General features: G+C 47.6%; 1 protein-coding gene across 4 annotated transcripts in view; it reads right to left on the minus strand.

Moving 5' to 3' along the window:
* Positions 1-26,023, minus strand: part of LOC143357347 (uncharacterized) — a 322,767-nt gene that overhangs the window by 39,308 nt on the left and 257,436 nt on the right. The window contains exon 1 of one of the 4 annotated variants that reach the window (XM_076793763.1): positions 13,689-14,041. The exons of the other annotated variants lie outside the window; for them this stretch is intronic. Within the exon in view, the coding sequence (XP_076649878.1) occupies positions 13,689-13,779 (91 nt within the window). The 5' untranslated portion in view covers positions 13,780-14,041. Of the gene's footprint in view, positions 1-13,688; positions 14,042-26,023 lie in introns of those variants that run through there. 4 annotated transcript variants of the gene reach the window in all.

A 26,023-nucleotide genomic window follows, 5' to 3' on the forward strand; every position in this document is an offset into this window, starting at 1 on the left:
CTAACTCCGGGTTACCTGTGTTATGGTAATTGCTACACGTGTAAGCTGGTCCCGACGCCCGGTATCTCTCTCTCTCTCTCTTTCTCTCGAGTCGACTCATTGGCATTGTTTCAAGCGTATTGTCGTTTCGACTATCGTGCCGGTAAATCAACGTTTTTACGCGGCACGCACCTGCCATTATCGGGGCTCTCTGTCCTCACCGGGCGAAAGTTGGCCCGAACGCATATTAATCGGCGAGTCACGGCGAAGCGAATCGACGGAAAGCCTTCTTGTAGCTATATGTTAGCGGGACGCGAACAAATGCTCGCTCTGCCGCGGCAGCCCAGCCAGCCCGGACGACCGTTTTCACTCCAGTAATTAGCCGATTATCGCTACCGACCGGCTCCGATCGCTTCCGCTTTCCACTTTTCGATAATACCTCGAATTACTCTCCCCGTCCGATTCCGTTTCGTTCTGCCTTCCGGATACCGTTTCGCAATCACCGTTTGATAGTGATATTAATTGGCGGCGACATGGTTGACAGCCGGACAAATGACGGGGCAAAGTTGGCCCGGAGGTTTCCTCGTGTCGCAGTTAGTCTTTTTTGCGGAATAAAAATTGTATCGATCGAAAGACACGAGAGGTGAGTAGGAATTTCTAGGATGAATTTAACACTAGATTTTGTAATATTTTTAAGTTTAAATTAGAGAGATTCTAAGGATGCACACGTGAGAAATTATTCAGCAAATTTATTTCTTTGGATATATATTATTTTTAAAATATTGCTAAAAATGTGAGTAGCACGTTCTTGGTATTTTTGTAAAGTAATGCAAAGTAGTCACTTTTAGTGCTCCGTAAACCTAGTGTTAATAAACGAAGGAATCGAATAATTTTAATTCATCGAGAATAATGAAACAGTAGTTTTAATCTTTAGGTGAACTATTCTGGCAATTGTAGCTCTATTTAGCTCTCATTTAAAAAATAACTGCATCCAAAATACAGAATAATAATTCAACCACTTTTGTTCTATATTTTAAATCAACAAATTTCATTTATGGTATAATGTTACATCTTGAGGAAACACATCGTAAAACACAAACAGAAGGAAATCAAACGTACTACAGTGTGCGAATTTAATGATCATTGAACGTCATAAAGCAAGATTGTTTTCTGATTCAATATAAATGAATGTTTATATAAACTGAATTACGTTTCATTATAATATTCATTTACAAAGATCGCTTGAGTGTTGCATCTGTTTTATGTTCGCATCGTTTAGTGTCTCGTCAACTTCTTTTTATCGCGAATGCATAAAAATTGCAGTTTCGTAACCATCGACGCGAGAATTTCGATGTTTGTTTAACGGGAAATGTGGGGCAATAAATTGCAAATTGCTGATGGGTCGGAATCATTAAACGGAGAAAGCACACACGATTCGTTTCATGCCAATCGTTGCAATTGACACCGAGTAAACGTAACGATCCGAACGCCGATAATCACGATCGGAATGCGACTGTTAATACGGTCGCAAGTTGCTTTCTGCAATCGTTAATTATAACTCACCTTAATCACAGTAATGGGTTAGTAACAACCGGCGATTATAGAAAGTTGCTACACTGTGTACCAACTATTACATTTTAATCGTCATCCTGCACGAAGTTTTTGTCGCTTTCCTGCGTTACTTCAAGAATTTTCATCAGAGATTTGCTCGACTTAAATATAAAACATGAACTCGACAAATATAAAAATGAATTTATAAAACCTGGTTGCATGGTCAAGGCAGTTAAGGTATTAATCCTTCTACGATGAATCAATATATATTACCGATAAAGTTAAACCGATTTAGCGTCTAAATATTAACGTTTCAAATAAAAATTGATTGAGCCTGGAAAGATACATTAAAAGGAAATTATTAATTTTTTTTTATGTACAGGGTGGTCTGTAACTGCTGGTACATTCGAGAAGGGATGCCGAAGTCATTTCTGACCCACGCCGATATTTCATTACAGTTTTCTTTCGATATAAGGCGATGGCTCGGGACGGGTCCTTTTCGGGACAGTATTTCGGATGAAATAGGATTTTCTCATTTCAAAATAAAAAGCGTCAGTTTATATCGGAATAAAATTGTACATATTGACGGTCGCTCGAGTTTAGTACGGAGGATTAATAGGATTCCTGAGGGTTAATAATGAGTCGAGACACATTCTCAATTATCCATTAAATCGATGTAGCGTCCGAATATTTTCAGAGGGCACTGTGGGTATCGGTGTTGCGCCTCGATAAACCCGAGATTCACGGTCCCGCCGTTCTAAATGAGTGAATCATCTCCGGAAAGGAGGACGGTCTTGTTTACTCCGGTGTCGTCTCTTTTAGCCGCGAGATTCCGCCATCGCGAAGATCGCGACACCGTGACGCTTGTCTTTTCTCCGGCTGTGAATCATCGCCCCCGAAGAGAAGAAAGAATCAGTAGAAAGCGAGAGAGAAAGAGAGAGAGAGAGAGAGGGGAACGAAAAGCGAAAAAAGGAGAAGCCTCGAATTTATATATTTTGCAGTTACGTCAAACTCGGCCCGAGCTGTTCCCTTAATTATGCGAGAGGCTTCCACTGGACTCGAGGAAAACACGATTCATAAAAGCGCCTTTGTATGCATCGTGTACACCCACGTGCCTACTTAACCCGCTCTCCTCTCTCCTCTCCTCTCTCGCCAAGGAACAGGAACGTGGATGCTGGTTCCCTCCAGGTGAAACTGTTTCCTGTGTCGTAAGCCGCGTCTCTCCTCACTTTCCTCCTCTCTCTCTCTCTTTCTCTCTTTCTCTCTCTCTCTCTGTTTTTGTTCCGCCCGCTCCTCTCGACGAGTGCCACGGCATCTTCGCGGCGAATACATAATTTATACATATTGTGTCCCGGTATTTTAAGCCCCGTTGCAGTAAATTGTTGCTCTTTTCCAACTACTCGGCCTCTCCCTTTCTGTCCCCCTCTATTGCGCAACCATAATTTCGTTCTCCGTAATACCCCTCCCGACCCTGCGCGGTTGATCCTCTTATTCCACCCGGGGTATTTAAGTTCTCTGAGGTTTCAATAGGTCGAGGGATTATGGCGCATCCTTCGACTCCCACCTGGCAGATATTACGTTTCCGTCGGTGATTCTCCGCGGGACGATTTAGGCGATACGATATGAAACGTCGACGGTGCGCGGAGATGAGCCGCGCAGGAAGAAAATTTGCTTCATTCGTTTAGATCCTAGTCTATGGGCCTGTTGCGTAGATTACTATTTTATGGGGCGGAAGATTATCTGCGATGAACGTCGTTCATGGATTCCAATAAAGCTGCACGATAGAGATTGATATTTCATCGTTGGTAACTATCTTTTGCTTCTTTATTTTGTTCTTTCGTTTCAGCTAGGCGAAGTGAAATTGACTTTGTTCGTGTTATTATCCATATGGTTTCGAGTTTGTCTTCAGATTTCTCAGGTGAATGTTGTTAATGAACGAGTCAAGACCTCCTTGAAGGGCTCTTCTTAAGTCTGTTGGTATTTTGAGCTTGCCTCTTATGTCTTTAAATGGTGGACAGTCGCAGAAAATGTGAAATAAAAATTGCCCGAATTAATTTCACAAGCAACAGGGACTACACAGATATCCATCTCTTTCCTCAACAATTTTAACACTAGGTTTACGGGACTCGGCAAAATGACGGGTTCTAATATTTTTAATTAAGATTCTACGGATGCATACACGAGAAATTACTTAGCAAATTTATTTCTATGGGTATACATATTTTTCAAATATTGCTAAAAACGTGGGTAGCACGTACTTGCTACTTTTACAAAGTAATGCAAAATAGCCACATTTAGTGCTCCGTAAACCTAGTGTTAATGCCACGTTAAATAATTTGTGTTTGGTGTACCCATGTTTGTCATGAATCTATAAAATCCGCAGCCTAGCGATTACAAAGCCAATCACCGGAACAAGTATGAACAGCGCAGCTGTTAATAATAAGCTGACAATAGTCTATTCTGTTGTCCATCGAGAAGCCGTCGATTGAAGTTTGAGCTAATGCAAAGTGTCGATGAGACACCGATCAGCGCAATAATTGAATATCGGGGGTGTAAGTGCGCGCCGTGCACTTACTTATGGAAAACCGGGAGCGTGCAATCCTTCACCGTTAATTACGTCGTTTGATCGGGGTCCGTGGCGTTTTCCCTTGCGACACCGGTACAAGAAGAAACCGATTTCTCTCGCCTCTTCTCTCGCTCCCTTCCCTGGTGTGTTCCACTCTGCGCGTTTTGTGCACCCCGCGCGATCCAACGGCGTCTTCTTTCTCTCGCGGCACGGTAATATATCTGACCAGCGTGGGCGGCCCACGTGGGTTTGACAGCTAAGCCCACGGAAACTGGTTACACCCACAAGCGCGCGCAGGTCGGGAAGAGGCACACGCCAGGTAGGCACACGATCGAGGCGATCGAGCGGATCGAGGAGATCCGAGCGGATCCGAGCTGACGATCTTCCCTTCGATAGCTTAGGGGGGGTGGGGGTGGGGGGACACGTGGCATCCGTTGGGCCGCCACGTGAACGCTTTTAACGAGTTTATGGTTTATAGGCCGACACCGATTTATGGGAATCCTTCCTTTCTAGAAGATTGTATCTGCTATAGCGATCGTCGAGATTCTACGCTTGAGATATGTTCTGTTCGTGCGCGGAGGTGGGAAGAGGTGTCATCTGTTGGATTCTTATGTCGTTGTGGTGTTCGGAAATCTTCGGGTTTCGGTTTTCAGTGCGGCACGCGCTCCGCCGTGTCGTTTCGCAATTGTCTATACCGTAATTGTACAGCGTTGCAGGCGGTGTAGCAACGGGTTTAGCAACGGTGCTTAATTAATGAAGGATACTTAGAGAGGGACATAGATCTCTGTCGACGATGACAGTAAGCAGTCCGCTTGCCTAACCCCTGCGACTGAATGTTTTATCAGCGCTCGATTCGCCGTGTTTTATTGTTGATTAGAGTCCCGGGGAGAGGGATGGGGGTTGACGGATCGGAAGGATTTCGAGAGAGTTTTACTCCGGCCGAGGGACGAGGTTTATTTCTTTGATTGCAAGTTATACCGTAATAAATGTAGACTTTCGTATTCCGTCTGCTATTTAGCCGGATTTTATTGTCCAGTATAACTTCAGCACTCTCTCGGCACAATTAGGGAACTCGTTCCGGGCAGACGTTCAATTTTACACTCCCGTTTATCGGGTTAATAAAGGAAACTAACGTTTTCGCTGCGTTACGCCCGGCGTTGGCGATAAAATCGTCGCGGCTACGGTTTCGGCCTTGCGCAGACAGGACTTTATATGATCGACCTCTTTTACGATCCGCGATGCACAATGCGACAGTGCGCTTCTTTGGAACGTGTATCGTAGCGTCTCCTTTGGAGAAGGATAATTTTATGAATATCGGCCTTCGCTAACTGAATTATCGCGTTAAGCTGCACTAAACGTAGCATCACCGATCACCCCTCTTTCAATTTGTCTAAAATACTGATCATGAAGGAGAGCCTGCTAGCCGAGATTTTCAGTGGGCGAAACGGTGATCACGAGTGCCCTTGTGGGCGCTGGATTCACTGGGGTGGTATATAAATTTATAAAAAAAAAAAACGCAAATCTATCACTGCATTTTCCTACACAGAACCACCCCCTATTTTTTATCGAACAATTTCTCTTTAATGTACCCTTGTAGTCTCAATCAATTTTTATTTAAAATTGTGAAAGGTGTCTTCCTCTGGCAGAGATAATGATAAAGAAGGTAAATTCTCAGTGGGGGCGCTGAGTAATTTTTTATCTTTAGAAAGGGGCGGTAGGTGAAACAAGTTTGGCGGAACCCGTGATCTATAAAATCATCTGCAAATCCAGGAATCGTCTAGCACCGAAAATTTGTCAAAATCACGGATCAGAACCGATCTAACACGGTCCAGGTCGTGAGAGAGAGGGGGTGTGCAGGTATTCCAGGGGCGGGGGAAACGAAGAAAACAGGCGTCAGGGGGCGTGCAGGGGTGGGGGGCAAGAGAGAAAGAGAGAGAGAGAGAGAGGGCAGAGCGAAACAATTGACATTCTACGCGCACGTTCGATCGGGTCTCGTACGGGGAGACAAGGAGGAAGGGTCTACGTAGAAAAGAAGGGGTTGGCGGTCTTCGAGCGGGGGGTCGGCGGGGGCCGAGGGGGGTAGATGCACGGTGGCATGCACCTGTGCATTGCCGCCATATACGACTCGGAGTTATGGCGTTTTTCTCGACGCTGCCGGCGAGGATGTGTGCGGGGTACGTACACGATCGTATCTTAACCGGCGAAACCAACTCCATTTCTGGACGGCCGGCCGCAAACTACGTCTGCAAGCTCCGCGGACTCCGGGCTACGCCGTGAGGTAAATTAATTGTCCGCGAAGGTGTGCTCGACGCGGTGGTTCGATGGGCGAGGGGGTTCGACGGGGGGAAAAAGGGGGCCGGGCACAAACCAGCCGCGAGGTGGGGGTGAGAGAAAAAAGAACAAACGGGTAACTTGACGGAGTCTGCCTCCTTTATGTTTATTAGACACGGCAGCTTGCCCACGCGGCCCCTGCCAACGCTGTTTTTCCAGCTTGGCGCAACGTTGCGCGAGCATGTCGCCGTTCGAGACACGTTGCGTCGTCCCCAGGACCTCCCTGAACACAGGGTTGCGTCGCTCGTCGTGATCTTTGACTTGGGGAATGAGGAAAAGGCGGTGAACTATCGCTACCCTCTTCATAGGTTGCTTGTTTCGCTTGGGTCCTTCACGATGCTCTAGCTTGGAGGTTGCGTGTGCGATCTTCAGCTTCAGGAATGAGGAAAAGCTCTTTTGCTAGGTCCCTTATTTCATTTGGTCTTTGGTGGATCTCTAGCTAGGAGACTGTCAAGTCTAGCGAGTCTTATTCTTTCATTTCGCCTTCTTCTTTTTTCGGGGAATAATTTTATCAGAGTGCGCTCTTCCGATTTCCCTGCTTGATCTTCTTCCGGGCATCTTTGAACTCTTCATGTTTATTTTCCCAAACTTGGTTAAAATAGTACCTATCTTCGCTCTCATGCTTGCTTCCTCACCTTTTTGCTATTTCACTCATAATCCGAGACTATTTGAACGTTACTACCCGACGTTTCCAAACTCTGTAAACGTCATCCGGTCGTCACGTAGCCGGTGGCGCGCGTTGCCAACCCGCGTCACCCCCGCATAACTCTTCCCTTTGTTTCTCGTCTCGTTCGCGAATTCCCTCGCGAACGGTGAACGTCTCGGTGAACATATCGGTGCACACGCGCGCGAGTGAACGAGCAAGCGCGCGTGCGAGGCTACACATATCCGCTGGCGACGACGAGGACGACGACGCGGACGACGCGGACGACGACGACGACGGCGGCGAGTATCACCTGGAGCCGCGCGCGGCAAAAGCCGCCGGCAGGTTTCCAAAGCGGTCTCGGAATCGGCGGATGATTATGCGGACCGGTCTATTTCTAGAAGCACCGAGTCGACGGACATACTAATTATTTTTTATCGACTCGTTACCACTCGTCTTTGGCAACCGAGAGCGGAGAGCCGGGGACCGGCGACGGATAATGGAACCGGTGGGGGCTGTTGGGAAATGTTTGTCTGTTTTGTGGAGAACGAGGAGAACGTTGGAGGATTTTTAGAACAGGGTGGAAGAGAAGGGACGTAAGAACGCAATGGTATCGCCGGGTCCGTCGTGACCCAAACAAAATTTTTGTACACTCATTTTGTATCGCACAACTGCAGACGCTTGGAGTTTTTCAGACTTGAATCACATAATTGTCCCCGTGTATAATATGTACAGAATCTAAAAAAATTCCAGTTTGTTGTTGTTGGTCACAGGTGTCTGCAATAAATATAAACTACGAGAGAGTGAAACAGAAAGACAGTTATGCGGGGGTGACTAGGGTTGCGACGCGCGAGCCGCTCGTTAAATCACGCGCTACCGGCCACGTGACGGCCGGATGACGTTTATTAGTTATGGACTCGGCTAATGACGGCTTATTAGCCGACCGATCGACGATCGAGCGGATCGCACCGAGAATCCGCGACGCTTAGGTGCCGTTACCCTAAGACCGAGCCGCGGTAAATTACCCCTTCCCTCATCCGCACCGTTTGTTTGCTCTTGTCTCTTCGTGCTTCTTCAGCATAGCTGCTCGAGCGGACGGAGATGCGTCGGCAAACACTTCGCTAATGCACGTAATTGTTGCGACGTCTTTATCGTCCGGCAAATACTAGAATTGGAGAATTATAATTGGAGCACGGATGTTTCATAATCAACCAAACCGGTTCTCAGAATGCACGCATTCAGGAACGACTTCTGGACGGCGCTTCTTTTTCGGGTTTGATGGTGTTGACCACTTTTACCAGTACTATAACCGCGTCTCGTAATTATAGAAGTGGTTTGGAACGTTTCTGCCAGATGCGTTCGGTGAATTTGTAGTGACAGTTGTGTGGGAGAGATTTGTTCGTTCATCCAGTAAAATTTGTACGAAATGATAAAATTCAGAAATAGCTCCTGAACTATATTGCATAATTATTCATAAAATTGTGTGCACAACGTACGACCCGTAAGTCCCTTCCGAAATTTTTCTACGATGTGCAATAAGTACTTCACAGTTCGAACGTATATTTTATTAGGTCTCAAATATGAATTATAAATGAACCTTTTAGTGCAAAAATTATGCAAAACTGTTAATCATTGGATGATAAGGGATCGAGTAAGAGTTCTATAAAACACAATAATATTGAAGAACTTTTGCGTTATGCGAGCCATGGAAAAATTATATTAAAATTGTTTCATTTAGTGACGGTTGAGATGTGGTGTTAAACGAAACAGACAAATATTGACTTGCACTACTTGCGTTGATACTAGATTTACGGGATCCGTCAAAATGACGGATTCTAATATTTTTAACCCTTAACGGACCAATGCCGCCATATAAGTGGCATGGCACTTTACTTACTAGGCCCAATGCCGCATATATGACGACTAAAATCAAATTAATTAGTAATATAAATATTTAAATTTACAATATAAATATTTTCCTTTCTATACTTATAACATAAAAATGTTGAGACTTGAAATACTTCCAGACCGTTAAGGGTTAATTCACGAATATTGAAAGATGCACCCATGAGAAATCATTTAACAGATTGATTTCTTTGGGTATATATTATCAAGAAAACGGCTACAAATTTTGATAGATACATTCATGTTATTTTTATAAAGTAATGTAAAATAGTCATTTCTACTGATCCGTAAACCTAGTGTTAAACAGCTCAAATATCCAAGTTGAACAAATCTTAGGCCCAAATTAGAAATAGATATCAGTGTAGTATCAAGAACCCTGAGAAGGGTCCTCTATGCAAAATGAGATGTTGATCAGGCGCGGAAAAGGGCGTCGCATTCGAGGACAGGATTTGTCGGTGGCTCGCAGGGAGGTGTAACGCGAGAGGCAAAGGAGAGACGCGCGTGTCGCAGCTCATCTTTCTCTCTCTCTCCGCGTCTCTCTCTCTCTCTCTCTCTCTCTCTCTGTTTCTGCGGCGCAGCTTTCTCTGGTGGTCGGCCGCGCGGCACGCGGTGAGAGTTGAATTTATGAATGAACGAGCGAAGGGCGAGCGTGGGCTCGCCCACGCGCTTTATCATAATCGGGACCTCCAGCCTAGTCACGCCTGCCATAACTGCCTAGGCATAGAGCAAGGTTGCCGCGAAGCGTCGCGGATGAATGAAACCGCGGTCGCTCGGCCATTCACCGGATTATCTTCGGACGATTGCGAAACCACCCTTCCGCGTCCTCAAGGGACTGGCCGCGTCTAATTTATTCGAAATTTCACAGTGTCCAAAGCCTAATAGCCGTGGCCAAACGGTGCGCAGCCCCGTGGACCGTTGACTGATAGGTTCTATGCAAATCGGCCGGGGAGGATGGCGGCCCGATCGAGGTGTCCGACTGGAAGCGATCTTCCTGGATCGTTCGAAGAAAGATTGCGATAGTCAGAGGCGAAGTGAATGAGCGAAGGGCACGCGTGGGCACGTCGACGGCCCACGGAAGAGGCTCGCTGATGAAACAGCTACTACATGGCGACACTCTGTTTCCCGATATTCGCCGAGTGAATGAAATCGTCGGCCATTCAGTATTCGATCCCGTCCGAAACACTCTTTCCGTGTCCACCGACACGCTCCGTCCTTAATGATTCCTCGAAGCCGACGTTCCCCCGGGGCACGCGATAAATCATCGGACCCGGACACGGTCGCCGGATCCTCGCTTCTAATTTATCTTTGTAAATACTCGGGAAGGTGTAACGCTATACGCGCGCGACCAACAACAATTTGCATCACGCTCGATCGATCCGAAACTGCATAAAACCGGCGCATTTGAATATCCGCGTGGGCGCGATTCTGCGATCCGCTAATGAGTCTAATTGCACGGCGAAGGTCGAATTGCTGTGGCGGGGTCTGTGGTGACACATTCTGTTGCACCACGCCACGAAATCTCCTGTGAGCGCATTCTTCGTTGGGAGAGGGGTGGAGAAACTTAGGGGAAGCAGACGAAATTATTATCCTTTGGGTTTACTGAATAAAAGATATTAGGCGACTAAGTGGAACCACTAGAAGTGGCCTACGAGTCTTCGTTAAGAATTGTAAATAAATAATTTTTAGAGACACTGTACTTGTTTCTGACAGAATTTTCAAAAATATTATAAAAAGAAGAGTTGAATGGAGTTTGAAAAGGCTCTTGCATTTCTAATTCCGCTTCCGCTCGAAATTCACTGCGTGCAACAAAGGGCAGGGCATCGCCCGCCGGATGGAAGGGAATATAATGGAAGGAGCAGAGCTAGGAAACGTTTAGGCGAACCTATTCAACTCGCGAAGGAAGAGTCTTGTCCGTCTGCCCGTCGCTCAACTCGGCCTGTCACAGCTCGACGCGAGGCGGGCCGCGGGGATGAATAATCCATGGAGCGGCCGAAGACAATGTACGCCGTCCCACACAGGAATTTCAGGTGTTTCGACTAACGAGCGATTTGCATGAAACAACGAGGACGGCCGACCGCGAGGAACGAGGACGAACCAGTTTCGGATCGGCCCGGAATACATTCGTAACTCTTTAATGCGCGTAACCCGACAGGCGAGCTCGCGCGAGAGCTCGCCACCATCCCTTCTTCTCCTCTCTTTTGTTCCTCGTTCCTCATTCTCGATACGGCCCCGGCGAAAATACGCTAATTACGGTTAGGAGCCGGACGGTGTGTTACGACCACCTCCCTGAAACGTTCTCGTTGCGGACTCCCGGCGTATTTCGTAATTACTATGCTCGGGATTTGCGCGTTTTATTGGGGGCCGCGCGCTTTTGCACGAAACACGCCATTGCTGGTAAAATCACCGGTTTGCGGATCATTTATTCTACAATTACCGAAATGATAAGGACGCCGTTGTGGGGAATGAGTGGATAAACTCCTTTATTCGAGCTTGCAATGCGATCAAAATCGATCGAGATCTGAATAAACTCATTCTTGTTATAAGGCAAAATAAAATTGCCTCTTGTATTTTCATTTGCAATTGTACTAGTCAAAGTTACTCGGTTGTTAACACTAGGTTTACGGGACGCGTCAAAATGACACGTTCTAATATCTTTAATTTACGATTATTGGGATTATAAAGATGCATTCATGAGGAATTATTCAACAAATTTATTTCTTTGGGTATATGTTATTTTTAAAATGACTAAAAATTTAGATAGACACATTCTCGTTATTTTTTATAAATCAATGTAAAATAGTCGCTTTTAGTGCTCCGTAAACCTAGTGTTAATAATGTACACTGCAACAAAGAAGTATTCTGTCATTTAATTCGAAAACAGAAATAGAATTTCAATGGTTGAATTTTAGTGGATCTACGTTCCACGGAAATTGTTTGTCAAGGTCACATTATATTTAGATATTAAGTAACGAAGTCATGAAATCATAGCAGCGTGAGTCACGAGTACTATTTCGCGCATGAATATCAAGTGCATGTCAATTATAAATGATTTACTATTTTCTCTAAATATATGTAGACAGCTGATTTATTCAGTGACTGGAAGATCAAGCTGGACACTCCCTCATTAATCTAGCCATTTGAATGTGATTTTACAAAACGATTAAATGCAATGAGAGTCTAATTTACAAGTGAAATAGACTGAAATAATAATTGTAACAAAGTCTGGCACCGCGAATACCTATACACTTTTGCGAGCACGATGAGCCCAGCAATTGTTGTTGCTTTCTTGCGAGCCAGCGAGTCTAAAATCGCAAATTAAATATAACGATAAGCATCTGTAATGCTCGGCGTTCGACTTATCTCACGATTTTTTGCCAGGACACCCCACCGTTAATTAGATGTTAGAATTTTCCCGCGAGCAGTCCCGTCGACGAGCGGATTTCCGAGAATCGTGGCAGTATCGCCGACAATTATCGCGGCCACCGACAGGTGGATGGGATTTTTAACGCGGAAACGGAACGATGGTCGAACACCGTGCGATAAAAACCTGGCCGATGCGCTTCCTCCGCCATGGAAATTGCGCGAAACGTTCTGTCACGCGTTTAATTCACTCCCCTGTCTATGTTGCGAAATATCCTCCCCTCGAGCCTGCGCGTCTCGTTGAATAATCGCCGGGCGGCAGGAGAAATATAATTAGTTGCTTTAACGACGTTCAAGAGAGGTGTTCGCGTACGCGGAACGTCAAGCTTCCACGTGTGACGCGTCGGCGATACAGCTTCGGGAGGCCTCTTGACGCTCTCACGATTCGTTTCCGGCACGCCGGTGGCCCTCGCGTTTCCTAGCACAATTACGATCCCACCCAGTTCGCAAATCTGAGCGATTAGCGCTGATTTCTTATTTCATTTCTGTCAGCTTCGCCGGGGGAAACGAGGAAAATTGTACATTAGGCTCCTCGTCGAATTTTTGTGACCTTGCAATTGCTTTTCAAGGTCGGAGACTCGAGTGGCAGGCTCGACATAGCCATTCGATTAAAGTATTTTCCAAGTAAAATATTTTTTAAATTATATATTGCATTGTCAGCGTATTAAAAATACTTGTATTTTTGAAGCAACGCTGTTTTGAGTGAAATCTCACTCGGCTCGAGTTTTATTATTCATACTAATAATTTTGAAATTATGTAGGTTACTGTTTGGATATGTTTACAGCTGTTTCTAGTTCGCCTAAACAAGGTAGATTGTATTAAAAATATCAAATATGTTTCAGACAGGATTAAGACGAGCATAGCCAAATATCAATCAAGTAAAGTTTCAAAGATGTACAAGTATTTTTAATATTATGTACTTCATTGTCCGCGGATGTTTGGAAATGTTTCCAATTCATTCAAACAAAGACACATGGACTTCCACGATTGTCTTTGATATACCAACACAAATGAAACCTTCAAACAACGTCAAACATAGTGGTACAGATATTTTTACGTGCACCTCCGCAACGAAACATGAAACTGTCTGATATATAGACTTCCGAACGAAACAGTACACGATGTAAAGTATTTCGATTAACGTTTGAACTTGAATTAACAAGAGCTCACTGTCTGGTCCACAAGCAGCTGCACTAGACATCAGGCTCGACAAAACTGTGAAGGCTATCGCAGCGATCCAGTCCACCATAATTACCGAGAGAAAAGAAGAATGCAGAGTGAATGAACGTTACCTTTGTCGCGCCTGATGCGTCTGCAAATGGCGCACATGCGTCGTCCGCAGTGCTGCCTCTCCGGCTTCTGCTCGGTGTCCAAGGTAACCATGGTTGTCGCGTGTCGATCAATAAATAATCTGAACGATTTCACGTGTAATATATTAAACTAAGGGAGTCTCGGCTCTTCATCGACAATTCATTTCAACACTGAGAACGGTCCAAGACGGGTCTTGGCCGGCACTGTGCGGTGGCACGGTGAGTTCGACGAGCTATCACAGCTGACTCCGCTGGACACTGACTAGATAGTAACGGTTCGCGACGGTGTCGTCGTCGACGAAACTTCGCTCCTCGCCTCGTCACGTTCCTCGACGCTCCAACGATCGGCGGTCCCTGCAAGTCCAGGATTGTTTACGGATTCCAACAGAAAAAGAAAATCCGTTGTCGACGAGCACCTTCGACGCTTTCGAACAAGCGTCACAGGCACCCGAAGTTCCTCGTTGCTCGTTCCCCGCTCGTCGCCAGCTGCCGAAGCCGGTTACGTTCTCGTCCCGGGCCCTTAATTAATCGTCAACGGTTTAAACAATCGGCCGTTGTGACGCAACACTTTCACTGTCCCCCCCTCCCTCCTGTTAATTGCGCGGCGAGGTGGTACCGTTTGAATTTCACGCGCGTTTTCTCCTCCGGTTTCGCCGGGCCACGAAGAATTGATTTCACCTTTAATCTCGTTAACGGCACGACCGTACCGCTTCGAGCCGAACCACTGACTAACCCGATCGCCGCACGCTAATTACGCCTAATCGCCGGCACACGCTGACGAATCCCCGGCTTGTTTGCGTACGAATGCACGAGACGATCGCACGGGCCGCCCCACTCCCGCGTAAATCGATCAGCGTGTTCTCGACGCCCCCTGAGAAATTCCTTCTGCATTATCGGAGTGTTTTTTAAGACGTTGCTTAATCGGAAACTCGCATCGCGATCGCATGAATCCATCGCGGGATTTTTTCATCGTCCAGTAAAGCGGATTCCAGTTGGACAGCAGTTACGCTCGATCGTTGCATGAAATTCCAGGCGAGAGCCGAATTGCAAAATTCGGGAGTAACTGTTGTCCACTAATTAAAAAGGTTGTTCGATCAATGAGCACGAAATGACAATAATCAGCTCAATTTCCGAGGACCACGCGAGGAGTGATTATAATGATTCGGCCAGGCGTGGTCCGCCGAGCTTTTCGACTCGTCTATCTCGCGTAGGGTCCGTATCCTCGACTCGCCGGTACCACGGACCAAGTGGTCACGGCTAATTAAGCTTAATTCAATTTAATTAATCCTCGATCAGCCGCCCCTCCGTCCCGCTAGCAATTAGCGGCAAGAATCGCTCGGTCTAATCGTCTCAAATTAATAGAGCGCGGGGCGACGGGCGGCGAGGGGAGAATCTTCTCTTGTTCCTTCCTTCTTTATTTCTTTATTTCTTTCTTTCTTTCGTGCTCTGGTCCCGTCGACGCGTTTTTTTCCCTTTCTCTTTCGCTCGTTCGTTTAGTCCGGGACGCGTGGGCGGCGCTCGTCGTTGCACGCCGCGAAATTACGGTGAATTATCGACGGACCGGGAAACACGGTTCGTGGAACTTTCGAAAACGTGAGAGGCGCACGGCTGCCCGCCAGCAATTCTGGCCATTCAGAAAAATCCCGAGTGAAAGCCAAGCGAAAAAATTCACACCGACGGAAAAATCTTGCCGATTTTCCGAACCGCTCTGCACTTCTATGGAAAAATGGAGAAACCACGGTTTAACGACCGGGTAACAAGCATTTCGAGTCGACTGGTGTTAATTCTGGATAAAATTGTAATAGAGATCGCGAAAAAATTTGTTGTTTCGTCTTAACTACGAGTTTAATTTTGCATAATATCATTGCAATAGACCCAGAAGAACATATTCAGTTGGATGACAGTGGAGCGAAGCGAGCATAAGCGACGAAAACGTTCAATTTCCCGGGAGATACCACAGCGCGCCCGGAGACTTCAACGCCTGCACAAGCGATGCGCTCGGCCGGCGCGCGCTATAGTAACTAATTCCTCGAGCAGCAGATCATGTCACATTTTTATTCTACAACCTGACAAGTTCTTAACACGTAATTGAACCTCTGTGTAAACATCAAATATATTTATTTATTCTACAATTTCTACACCTACCTAGCACCAATCTACACGAACAACAAGTCTCCTATCAAGACTAATAAATGTTCAGACTTGAATCAAACGATCATACTGTAATGAAATAATTGCTGTACTGTCGAATGACAATCTGTGCTGAATGCAGACTATGAAAAATAATGATCGCATTTTGTAAAAATTTTTTAAAAAATGCCTACAATTATCGAAATACACCTATCGCTTCTAATGTTTTCCCTCTTCGTGCGGTATTCATTAATTATACGCTTCTGTCGAGACGAGCTAAAATGTTTCTATCTTTGCGAATGAATATTCTAGACCCAAGGGAACGTGTTTTTATAAATAAGAGATTTTTATATCGTCATCAGCGGCGGCAAAGAGGAGTTTCGTCAGCGCGGACGTGGCTTTTCGTCAACGCGTTTAATAACCATCATCGAGGGGGCATTAAAACAGCGGCGGTTGGCCGTGGCAGCGAGACAGCGACAGTGAAAGTTGACAAAACACACTGTCGAAGGCACGGTGCGGTTGCGCACCCACGCGCGTCCATTTAATTAACACCGAAATTATTAAAGCCGCGATCCCACGGAGATACGGGAGTCTCTGCGCACTAAATAAGCGCCCACGTAACCACGCCGATTTTCTCGTCAGTTCTGCCGATTATTATGCACATTTTTAATTGTCCGCGTATCGTCGCCGCCCACCGATCCACATATCTCCGCGTTTACGATCGGATCGATCCGATCGTTGCGCGTCGTGATCCGTCAGAGAACGATTTCGCAAACTTGTCGCCGGATCGTCCTGTCGGACTTCCACGATTTTTTAGAATTCCTTTTATCAGCGATCGACGGTCGTTACTCGAACGATCGAGAGATCCGCGACGCCCACGACGCGGTCCTAAGCATCGATTAGTATGTTAATCCTTTCGAAAGTCTAAACCTTACACGTTAATCCGCGGATTAAGCGAGAGATTGCAAAATGTCAAAAAATAAAACGAACTGTATGCTGTAGAATTAAAAAATGGTTTATGTTTATAATAAGAAATGGTGGCTAGATGAGAATTTCTTATTTCAATAATTTGAATTTGAAAACAATAATAACTCTTATATTCTTGTGATAAATAATCAATTTTGCTTTTCACTCGTTTTCGCCACGAATGCAGACCGATTCGTCGGTCTAAGGTAATCGTTTCATTAGAATGGATTGTAAATCAGTCGAAGCTTATGACACGCGCGATGCTGGACTGTTTTTTGTTCCCGCGACTTAATAAATCGTTCCGCGAAGAAAATTATTCCGCGTTTAACTCTCGTAAAATATCTATAAAACGAGGGATTTGCGTGCCGCGGTCTACTAACGATCGGTTTACGATCGCCACGGCTCGAGCGATGTTTACATTCCCTTGCTACAGTGGCACCGGGTTTACGGAACCGAGTAGACACGTTAAAACGGGACCCCGTGTAGCAGCATCGGTTCCACGGCATTTTATTTTCTGGAATTATCCTGGCCGATGCGAGCTGTTCACTCTTTCGAGAAAATTCACGCGAGGCCTGACAAAATGAACAGCACGATTCACAAAATAAATAGCGCTTCTATTTAATTTTCACTACGAAGCACCTGCCAATCTTCAAAAAAGGACTCCCTGAATACGATTTTTATAAAACATCCTACGAAACTCTTTTCAGATTTTTCTCAAGATAACCTAGCGGTCAAAGTGACCAGGTCAACGTACCTCGGTGTCATAAATCGTCAAAAAATCGTTGCAAAATGATCTCTCCACTATGCATCTGCTTTAATTTCGAGACTTCCTGAGCCCTTCCGAGACGAAAATCGGCAGGCCAGAGCCTCGTGCGGTCTGTTGCCTACCGATTCCCGGTTCCAGCGAATTTCTAGCGGTATAACATTGCCCGCGCGTTCGGTTAAGTATCGTTTTGCCGGTAATACGTCGCGCGGCGTGTTATTAGTCGGGTATTATCGCGTTATCGCGGGATTACGCAACGGCGCCGCTGCGATCGGTTCTGCCGGATTATATCCAGCCACGGAGATCGAGAGCGTGCCGTACGCGATTACCGTAATCACTGTTATAACTCGTCGCCCGGACAGGAGCAACCGTTCGTTAACGCCTCGGCCTCTCTCGTGCGAGCCTGGAACTCTCTTTCTGCCGGGCAAACGCAGACACCCGAAGAGACCGAATCGTTTTTCGTCTCGATTTCCAACCTACTTACACGACGGACATCGTTATTAACCGGCGGCCCCGGGAATCCGATCCGACGTCCATTAATCCGCGACGCTTTTCTGCCGTTTACGACGCCCCGCTTAATTAACCGTGGCCGGGTTAATAGCGCAATTTGTTACCTTAATGACTTATCGAGTTACGAAATTAACGCTACGGAGAGACGTAACCGCCGACCGCTACCGACGGTGGTCCTCGCCAACCGGATTCAAAACGTTTAGTCGACAGGCTTCGAACCGAACCGCGGGGAAACCTCCGATGATTCTAGACACCAACGCATCATTCTGTGGAATTTATAGTGGTCGCATATGGTTGAGCACCGTTCGAATTTTGTCCGAGGCAACTTTGATCCAGGAAACGTGAATATTTGTATTTCCGATCGGAATGTGATTATTAGACTGCGGATTTCATGCGTTTATGGCAAAAATTACTAGGTGCAATTTTAAGTAGCACAAACATCTGCTAAACATAACAAGAAAGAAAATCAATTTCTATTTGACTTCAGTTCGTTGCAATTCGGGTAAAAAACTTTTATTTTGCATAAAGATCCGCAAATCTATTTCTAGTATCTACACTGTTCATTTTGAATAGTTATATTGTTCAATTTTATCCAAATTTATGTTTTCCTTGACGATCTTCGAGAAATTGTTAATTAAGAGATAGTGGCTTTGATAATATAAGATAATAGAACGACATTCTCACTCTTTGAGATTTTATATGATTAATATGGCTTAACTATCTGTTAAATGGACACTTGCTACGAAAATTAATTTTTATACTCATAAGTGACTGTACACTAGTTCAAAGTCGTTAGGCAAATAATAAATCACTTTTAAGACTAATCTTTCTGTTTGCCTGGCTATGCAAATAAATTGCTTCGATAGCTAATTCGAGCGGGTCTCAACAAACACAGCGAACGGCGTGACCCAACATGAAACGTCGAAACCGAAGAGGATCCAAAGCGGAACCTGTACAAACACATTCTCCACTGTCAGCATAAAAGTTTGCCTAAAAATTCGTTTTTGGCCACCGTTTTACGACGCGGGAGCGCAAATCTGTGCAACATCCGCAGACGTTCAACCTGAGCAAACAGAGATAAACGAGACAAAGCGGGACAAAGCGGGTCGTTTATCGGAGTACAGCCGCATGCTGCGAGACTACCCGAAGCCCGGAACGAGAGGGTGGGTGTCTTTTTTTCCGTTTTCAGGTGAAACCAAAGAAATCGGCGTTTATCGAGGCGGATCGCGGCCGGGCTGATAAAAGGCTCGCGTCAAGAGGCGAATTTCGCGAGAAAAAGTAAAGAGGGTTGCGAAAGAGAAATCGGACGCGGGCCCTCCTGGTACCCGGAGAGGAATTGCCTGGCCCCTCCCACGAGGCTCCCTGGCGGCTGCCTCGGCCTCGACACGCATTTCCAAAGACTCTTTTCTCGTCGTCACGGACCCATCAGCCCCCGAGTACCGTCGATGCTTATCTGATCGTGCCGATCTTCTCATGATCTTTCACTACGGGGCCCTCTCTCGCGTACGAATTTATTCGCGGAGCCCCCGTGGACCGGTGTGTGCTCCGGGGACCGATGCCCGAAACGGAACACGCATCGCCGATTATTCCCGATACCGCGGACGCCTATATCGCCGGGCCGCCGATGCCTATGCGACAAGCGTGCCGATCTTATCGATCGACAACTGACAATCAACGATCCACGAAACTCGGCCCCCCTCTCCCCCGTCAACGTGATCTACGGCTCAATATTGCGGTGGAAACGCCATAAGCGCGATGCGAGCGTTTGCATAAATTAGCGGACGTGTTAAGAATATTAGAATTCGTTATTTTGTCGGGTGCCATAATCCTAGTGTTAATAAATTAGTGGAGTGTAGGTTCTCAGGTGGATTTCAGCTTTCAGAAATTATTTGAGAAGATGTGGAAGACGTGTGAAGAGAATTATCGGTCCACAGTCTAGGTACAACGTTGAACATCGAGCAATCAGGTACCAAAATCCTGACAATTACATCAGACAAGTCTAAACAAACACGAAATCTCTGTCCCGAGCCTCGAGTCTCCAGCTAATAATCTCGAGAAACGTGCCTAGTCACGCACGCACACAATTCCCTACGGAAATCTTCTATAAAATCGTCAACCTTCGAAAGCAGGAGGATCTACGATCGACAACGCGACAAAAAGCACCTGTCAGAGAAAAAACATCTTCGACGACTCTCTGGATCATCTTCAGATCGAAAGCGAATTTTCGAGTCCTCGGAAGCGGTTTCTCGCGTCAGCAAACTGTTTGACCAACGCCATTGACAATCCTCACAACCGGTGGTTCTGTTTGCCGAGAAAACAGTTAGCCGGGGAGGGCCCGGTGGCAGTTCCCTGGGTCCCGGTGCCGGTGGGGCCCCGAAATTCCTCTCGTCATGGGTTTTCGGTGTCTCCGGCGATAAGCCTCGCATACTCAATTTCATCGGGGCGAGTCGCTAACAAGATCTGGTCAATTAAACCGGGGCGCGCCGGGCGATTCCTGAAATTCGCCGTTGAAGAATTAAAATATGCCTTACTCTGTCTCTCTCTCGTCAGAGGAAACATCCATCTTTTTCCCCGTCGTCGTCGTTTTTTTTTTTTCGACTGGGATCAGAAAGCTAACGGTGCGGTGTGCGCGTCATAAGCCGACGCAGGGAGCAAGAGAGCCCAGGTAGGACGTGTTTGCGAAACGAGGTAGATCGATTCCGATCGCGATTCAATTAATATCCGACGCCGCGGGACCGGTGCATGATTTAATTATCAGATCCTGGCCGGCCGATAGGGATCGCTTCATTAAGGGCCTGCGAAGGAGGAGCGCCGAACGGACCGCCACGTGTTCGATCCTCGTTTCACCGTGGCGGTCCTCTCGTCATCGTTGCTTATCCAACTTCCGCTCCGGATTCGCCGCCTGGTCGACTCGCATCTCGGCCAGTCATCGGTTCAGTCTTCAGCATTAACATCCTCGCGAAAATCTGATCGAAACGCGCCTCTTTATGCGAACGATTACAGGCCAGTCGAAAACTCGAGCGTGCTGATAAGTGGACAACCTTAGTATCGAATGACGTGAGAATTAAGCGACATTAAAATTTTCTCTGTTTACTAGGACCATTTTAAAATTCTGTAAAAACGTTCCAAAGAAATTAATGAAACTTGGTTAATGTCAAAAATAAAGGTGAATGTACAGAAATTTGTTGGGTGTCCTGAGACCACAGCGTACCAGTTAAGGGTAAATTCTAATGCACGACAACGCCAAATGTCCCAATAGAAGACTCGTTCATGTGTGACTGAATTTTTATAAAAATTCTGATTTTCGTGATTTCATAGCGAACAAGAGCAAGGATAAAATCGATTTCACCCAGAAACATATTCATCGTCGCGAGGATAAAATAGAGATGACATTCAGCTGTCATTTTAATTGCCTCCTAGTATTTCAAACATTTCTAAATTTCACAAATGTACAAAGATCCGCGCTCAATGACAAATAGACTGACACTTCGCCGAAGTCCATTAATTTAAACCCGCCCGCAAATAAATCAACCACCACAACCTCGGCAACCGATCGTCGTCGCGAAGTTCACGTCAACATTCGAAAACAACCGTTTCCACGAGCAACCATATCGCCTTTCCCGAGACAGAAGATAAAACGATCACGCGAATCGGAGCACAGCCTGGAATCCTAATTAGTTCACGCGGCGTAGTTCGAGTGACATCTGCCAGACGCCGCGACACCGGTTTTGCGAAACCAGTGTCTCGTTATAATAATTCGATTGCGCAACTCCGATATACGGTTCCGGAGAGGAGATCGGAATCGGATCCAGTCGCCGATTGACCCTCGAGTATCGTGAACCACGTTCACTGAATTATCAGCGCGGTATGTCCGTCAGGATTTTTGTCAGCGGAAGTCTCCGTCTGCGCGGGCAATCGGAGACACGCGGAAGTAATAACAATCGAGCGCGCGCGCTTAAACGAACCTAACCACGAGTGATTATCGGCGGCAGGATCCCGGGGCCCCGAGACGTGACAGCGCGAACGCAGCGGCACGCTTCCCCCGGCACGGGCCCCTCGTGCTTTTTAACGAGTTTACGCGGGCCCCGGGCCTTTAATACGCGGTTTTTACTGCTGCCGAGGCTCAACAACGGCACCGTCGTAAAAATGTTTGCCCGATGTACGGACACACGATGCTCGTTGTCCCGCGTCCCGGCTTTATCGCCGCGTTTCACGGTCTTAATAGGGCTCTGTCTCTGGCAAGTCTCGCACGTCACAGTCACGAGAAAGTCCTAAACCGTGGACCGACTTCGAAGCGAGCTCCCGAACACTCGGCTTTGCACGACGTGTCAATGCAATCGGCGAAAAAATACACTGCTGTTTCAGTAAAATAAAACGGAACTTTTCACGCATGCGCCATCTGTCATCGCAAAATTCGACACGAGACAGTTCCCTATTTCAGAACAAGCTACCCAGTAGCAGCTACCCAGTCGTAGCTCCGTGTACACGCCGTCTGTCATTGCGAACGTCCGCGCGAAATATTGTTGCACGTTTTCGAACAGAAATTTCCGAACCGCACACGATAGGTCCCCCCCCCCCCAGTTCAAAAATAATCTTCCGATGGTCAAGTTGCACGCATACGCCATCTGTCACTGTAAACATCGACGCGAAGTGCCACACAAATGGAACGACACGAAATTTTACGACTCGAAAATAAGTTTCTGGGAGTTCGACTACACGCCCAGGTCGTTCATCGACCGAAACACCGATGCAACATAGTAGCACGAGCAGATCGAAACGGAATTCCTGAATCGACTCACGTAGATCCCAGAATTCGGACTCCAAAATAAGCTTCTAATCGCTTAGCCCCACGTGCGACGCATCTGTCATCGCGAACACGGATGCAGAATGTTAAACGACTGGACCGAAGCGAACTTCCCGAATTGAAGCGTGGAATCCTAGAATTCTGACGTCGAAGCAGGCTTGTAATCACTTAGCTCTCCGTACGGAAGCTATCTGTCATTTCGAGGAGCGACGATCGAAAATGGCGCGGGTGGAGCACAGAGAAATGAAAAGAAGCGTAGAATCTTAGAATTCTGGCTCTAAAAGAAACTTCTAATCGCCTAACCCCGCACGTAAACTGTTATTGCGAATAATAACGTAAAATGGATTACGGTACCCTAGAATCCTAACTTCACAACAAACTCCTAATCACCTAGCCTCGCAAATAAGCTACTTGTCATGGCAAAAATCGACACAAAATGGTGTAGCACGAGTGGATCAAATCAAAATTCCCGAATCGAAGCACGGCACCCTAGAATCCTAACTCCACTATAAACTCCTAATCACCTAGCCTCGCACATAAGCTGCTTGCCATGGCAAAAATCGACACAAAATGGTGTAGCACGAGTGGATCAAATCAAAATTCCCGAATCGAAGCACGGCACCCTAGAATCCTAACTCCACTATAAACTCCTAATCACCTAGCCTCGCACATAAGCTACTTGTCATCGTAAAAATCGGCACAAAATGGTGTCGCACCTGTGCACAAAATCAAAATTCCCGAATCCCGGCACAGTCCCCTAGAATCCTGACTTAACAATAAACTTCTAATCACCTAGACCACCGCGTAGACTATCAGTCACTGCGATCATCAGCGCGACGCGATGCTCCACAATTCGATGAAATAAAAATTCCCAAAATCAAGTCACGAACGGACGAACCCTAGGCTCTATCTTTAGGTCCCTCATCGTCACAAGCCGAGGTCACCGCGAAGCATAATCGCACGTTCAAAGTCGCGTGGCGAGCCGAGTATCACGAATAGAAAAACACACACGCGCGGATCAAACTCCGAGCACACTGTACGAGCGGAGAACGAGCTGTCGCCAGGGTAAGTAGAAAATAAGCACACCATTCAGTTTCATCCGCGAGGTGGATCCGGAGCGACGGCGGCGATCGAGCAGGAGCATGTTCCCCGTGGCTCAAGTTGACGGCCGTGTTCTCTTCGTCGGCAGCATCCTCGTCGTGGTGTTGTTCACGGTGTCACACACGGGTCGACGCACAAGACACAACTGCACTGCGCCACCGTCGAGAGAGCAGCGAATGCGGTACTATACCTCGTGGCACACCGAAGAGGATGTCGGTTCTCCACAAACGAAACGAGAACGAGCAGCAATCACACCGCGCGCGCGAGAGAGATCACGAACGGATCGGTTTTCCGTTATCCAGTAGTGTCACCAGACAGCGATAGAGTGCGAAAAGGGAAGAAGCCCTTGGCCGCACTTGATTCCCGAGGATCCCGCGGGATCCTTGTCGCTGGTATTGCACAGGAGGAGAACAGTCGACGGGGTGGCATGCGACCTGGTTTTGCCCACTATAAATACAACACTGCGTGACGGCGCACGTGGCGAACCGAAACCGAAAGCTTCGCGGGTCCCCGCGAGCGGATTGGATCGGATCGGATCGGATCGAATCCGATCTGGCACGGTTCGCGCAACGAGCAACAACGAGGCTCTGAAGAGCGTCGTCTCGTTGCGGGGGTGGACGTACGTGCGCGTCGATGCTTGGCGATCGGGCCGATCGCGTCGTGTATCGTATCGCGTACGCGTCGCGGCTGAAATGCCGTCTTGGTAAACGGGGAAAAAAGGGAGCGAGAGAAAGAACAGGGAGGTGTGGGACAGAGAGGACGGGGGATATAGACACGGACAGAGAGCGACAGAGAGATAGAGAATGAGAGAGATAGAGCGAGGGAGAGAGGGAGGGAGAAAGCACACGCGCTTCCTGGGAGAGAGAGTGCGATCTGCGCCCGGTCTCTCGGCTCGTCTCTGACTGGTGTTGTGTGCGCCGCTCACGAGAGAGCACAGCCCGTGCGCTGCGTGGCCGCTACACGGCCTGGGGGCCACGTGACACGGTCCCCTGCAGGAGGTAGGACCGCTTGCCTCGTCGCTTAGCGTCCCTCTGCCCCACCGTGCGTGCGTATGCGTCGGCAACCGTGTTTATGCGATTCGCGCGGCAGTGTGGAGCGCGCGTGTGGGTCGCATTACGACCGCTGGCCCGTGACACCGAGCCCACGGAGGGAGAGGCACCGCTCGCCTCGCTCGTTCGCTACGCTTGGTGAGGGAACGCGAGAAAACCTTCGAGATCCCTCGCAATCTCACCAACAACACCCACCGTTTTGCACCCTGTACAACCTACTTTTTCAACAACCAGCAACCCCTAAACACCGTGATCATCGTGCAAAACTCACTGGCCCACAAGGAAAACTTCACGGGGGAAAGAGAGAGCCACTGTCGCGGCATCCCGTGCACAACGCAACGCGACGCAGAGGCGGGTCGCGGGGAGTCGGCGGCCCGGGGGGACCCATGGTGGGGGAAGAGGAGAGTAGTGGGGCGCGCGGACCCCGTCGAGTGGGAGGACTGGGCTCGCGGGCCCCGTTCCACGCGGACCAGGAGTGGGGACGGTTTTTCTCACTCGGCCGGACCCTCTCTCTCCCACCAAGAAGTGGGGGCCCGAGGTGCAGGGGTGGGGCGGCCTACGACCCCGCCAGGCGCGTGCCCCGAGTCAGCTCGTATGCTCCACCGCGCACGATTGATAACGAGCCGTGGCGTACCGCGGTGGTTTACTGCCGCGAATTTTTCGGCTGGCGAACGACCGGCCCTTAATTCATTTCTACGCGCGGCGCTCTCGCTTAGCAAAGCCGGCTCGGACTGGGCCCGATAGCGCCGCCGCGTTCTCGAGCCTTGACCGACTCGTTCGATTACGTAAAACCACGGCGAGGTTTCGGTTGGAGGCAATCGAGAAGCTTAATCGAGCCGGGCAATGATTGCCGGCGAATTATGAAATTGATGAGGTTGATTGAACGGACGAACAGGACGAAATCGATGAGACGAACACGATGTTTGAGGATGGTTTGATTTGGAGTGAGACAGCCCGCGTATTTGGCATGCAAAGTAGGTTGGCCGGGGTGAGT

Source organism: Halictus rubicundus, chromosome 9 (genome assembly GCF_050948215.1).
Source record: "Halictus rubicundus isolate RS-2024b chromosome 9, iyHalRubi1_principal, whole genome shotgun sequence".
In the NCBI taxonomy this organism is placed as follows: Eukaryota; Metazoa; Arthropoda; class Insecta; order Hymenoptera; family Halictidae; genus Halictus; species Halictus rubicundus.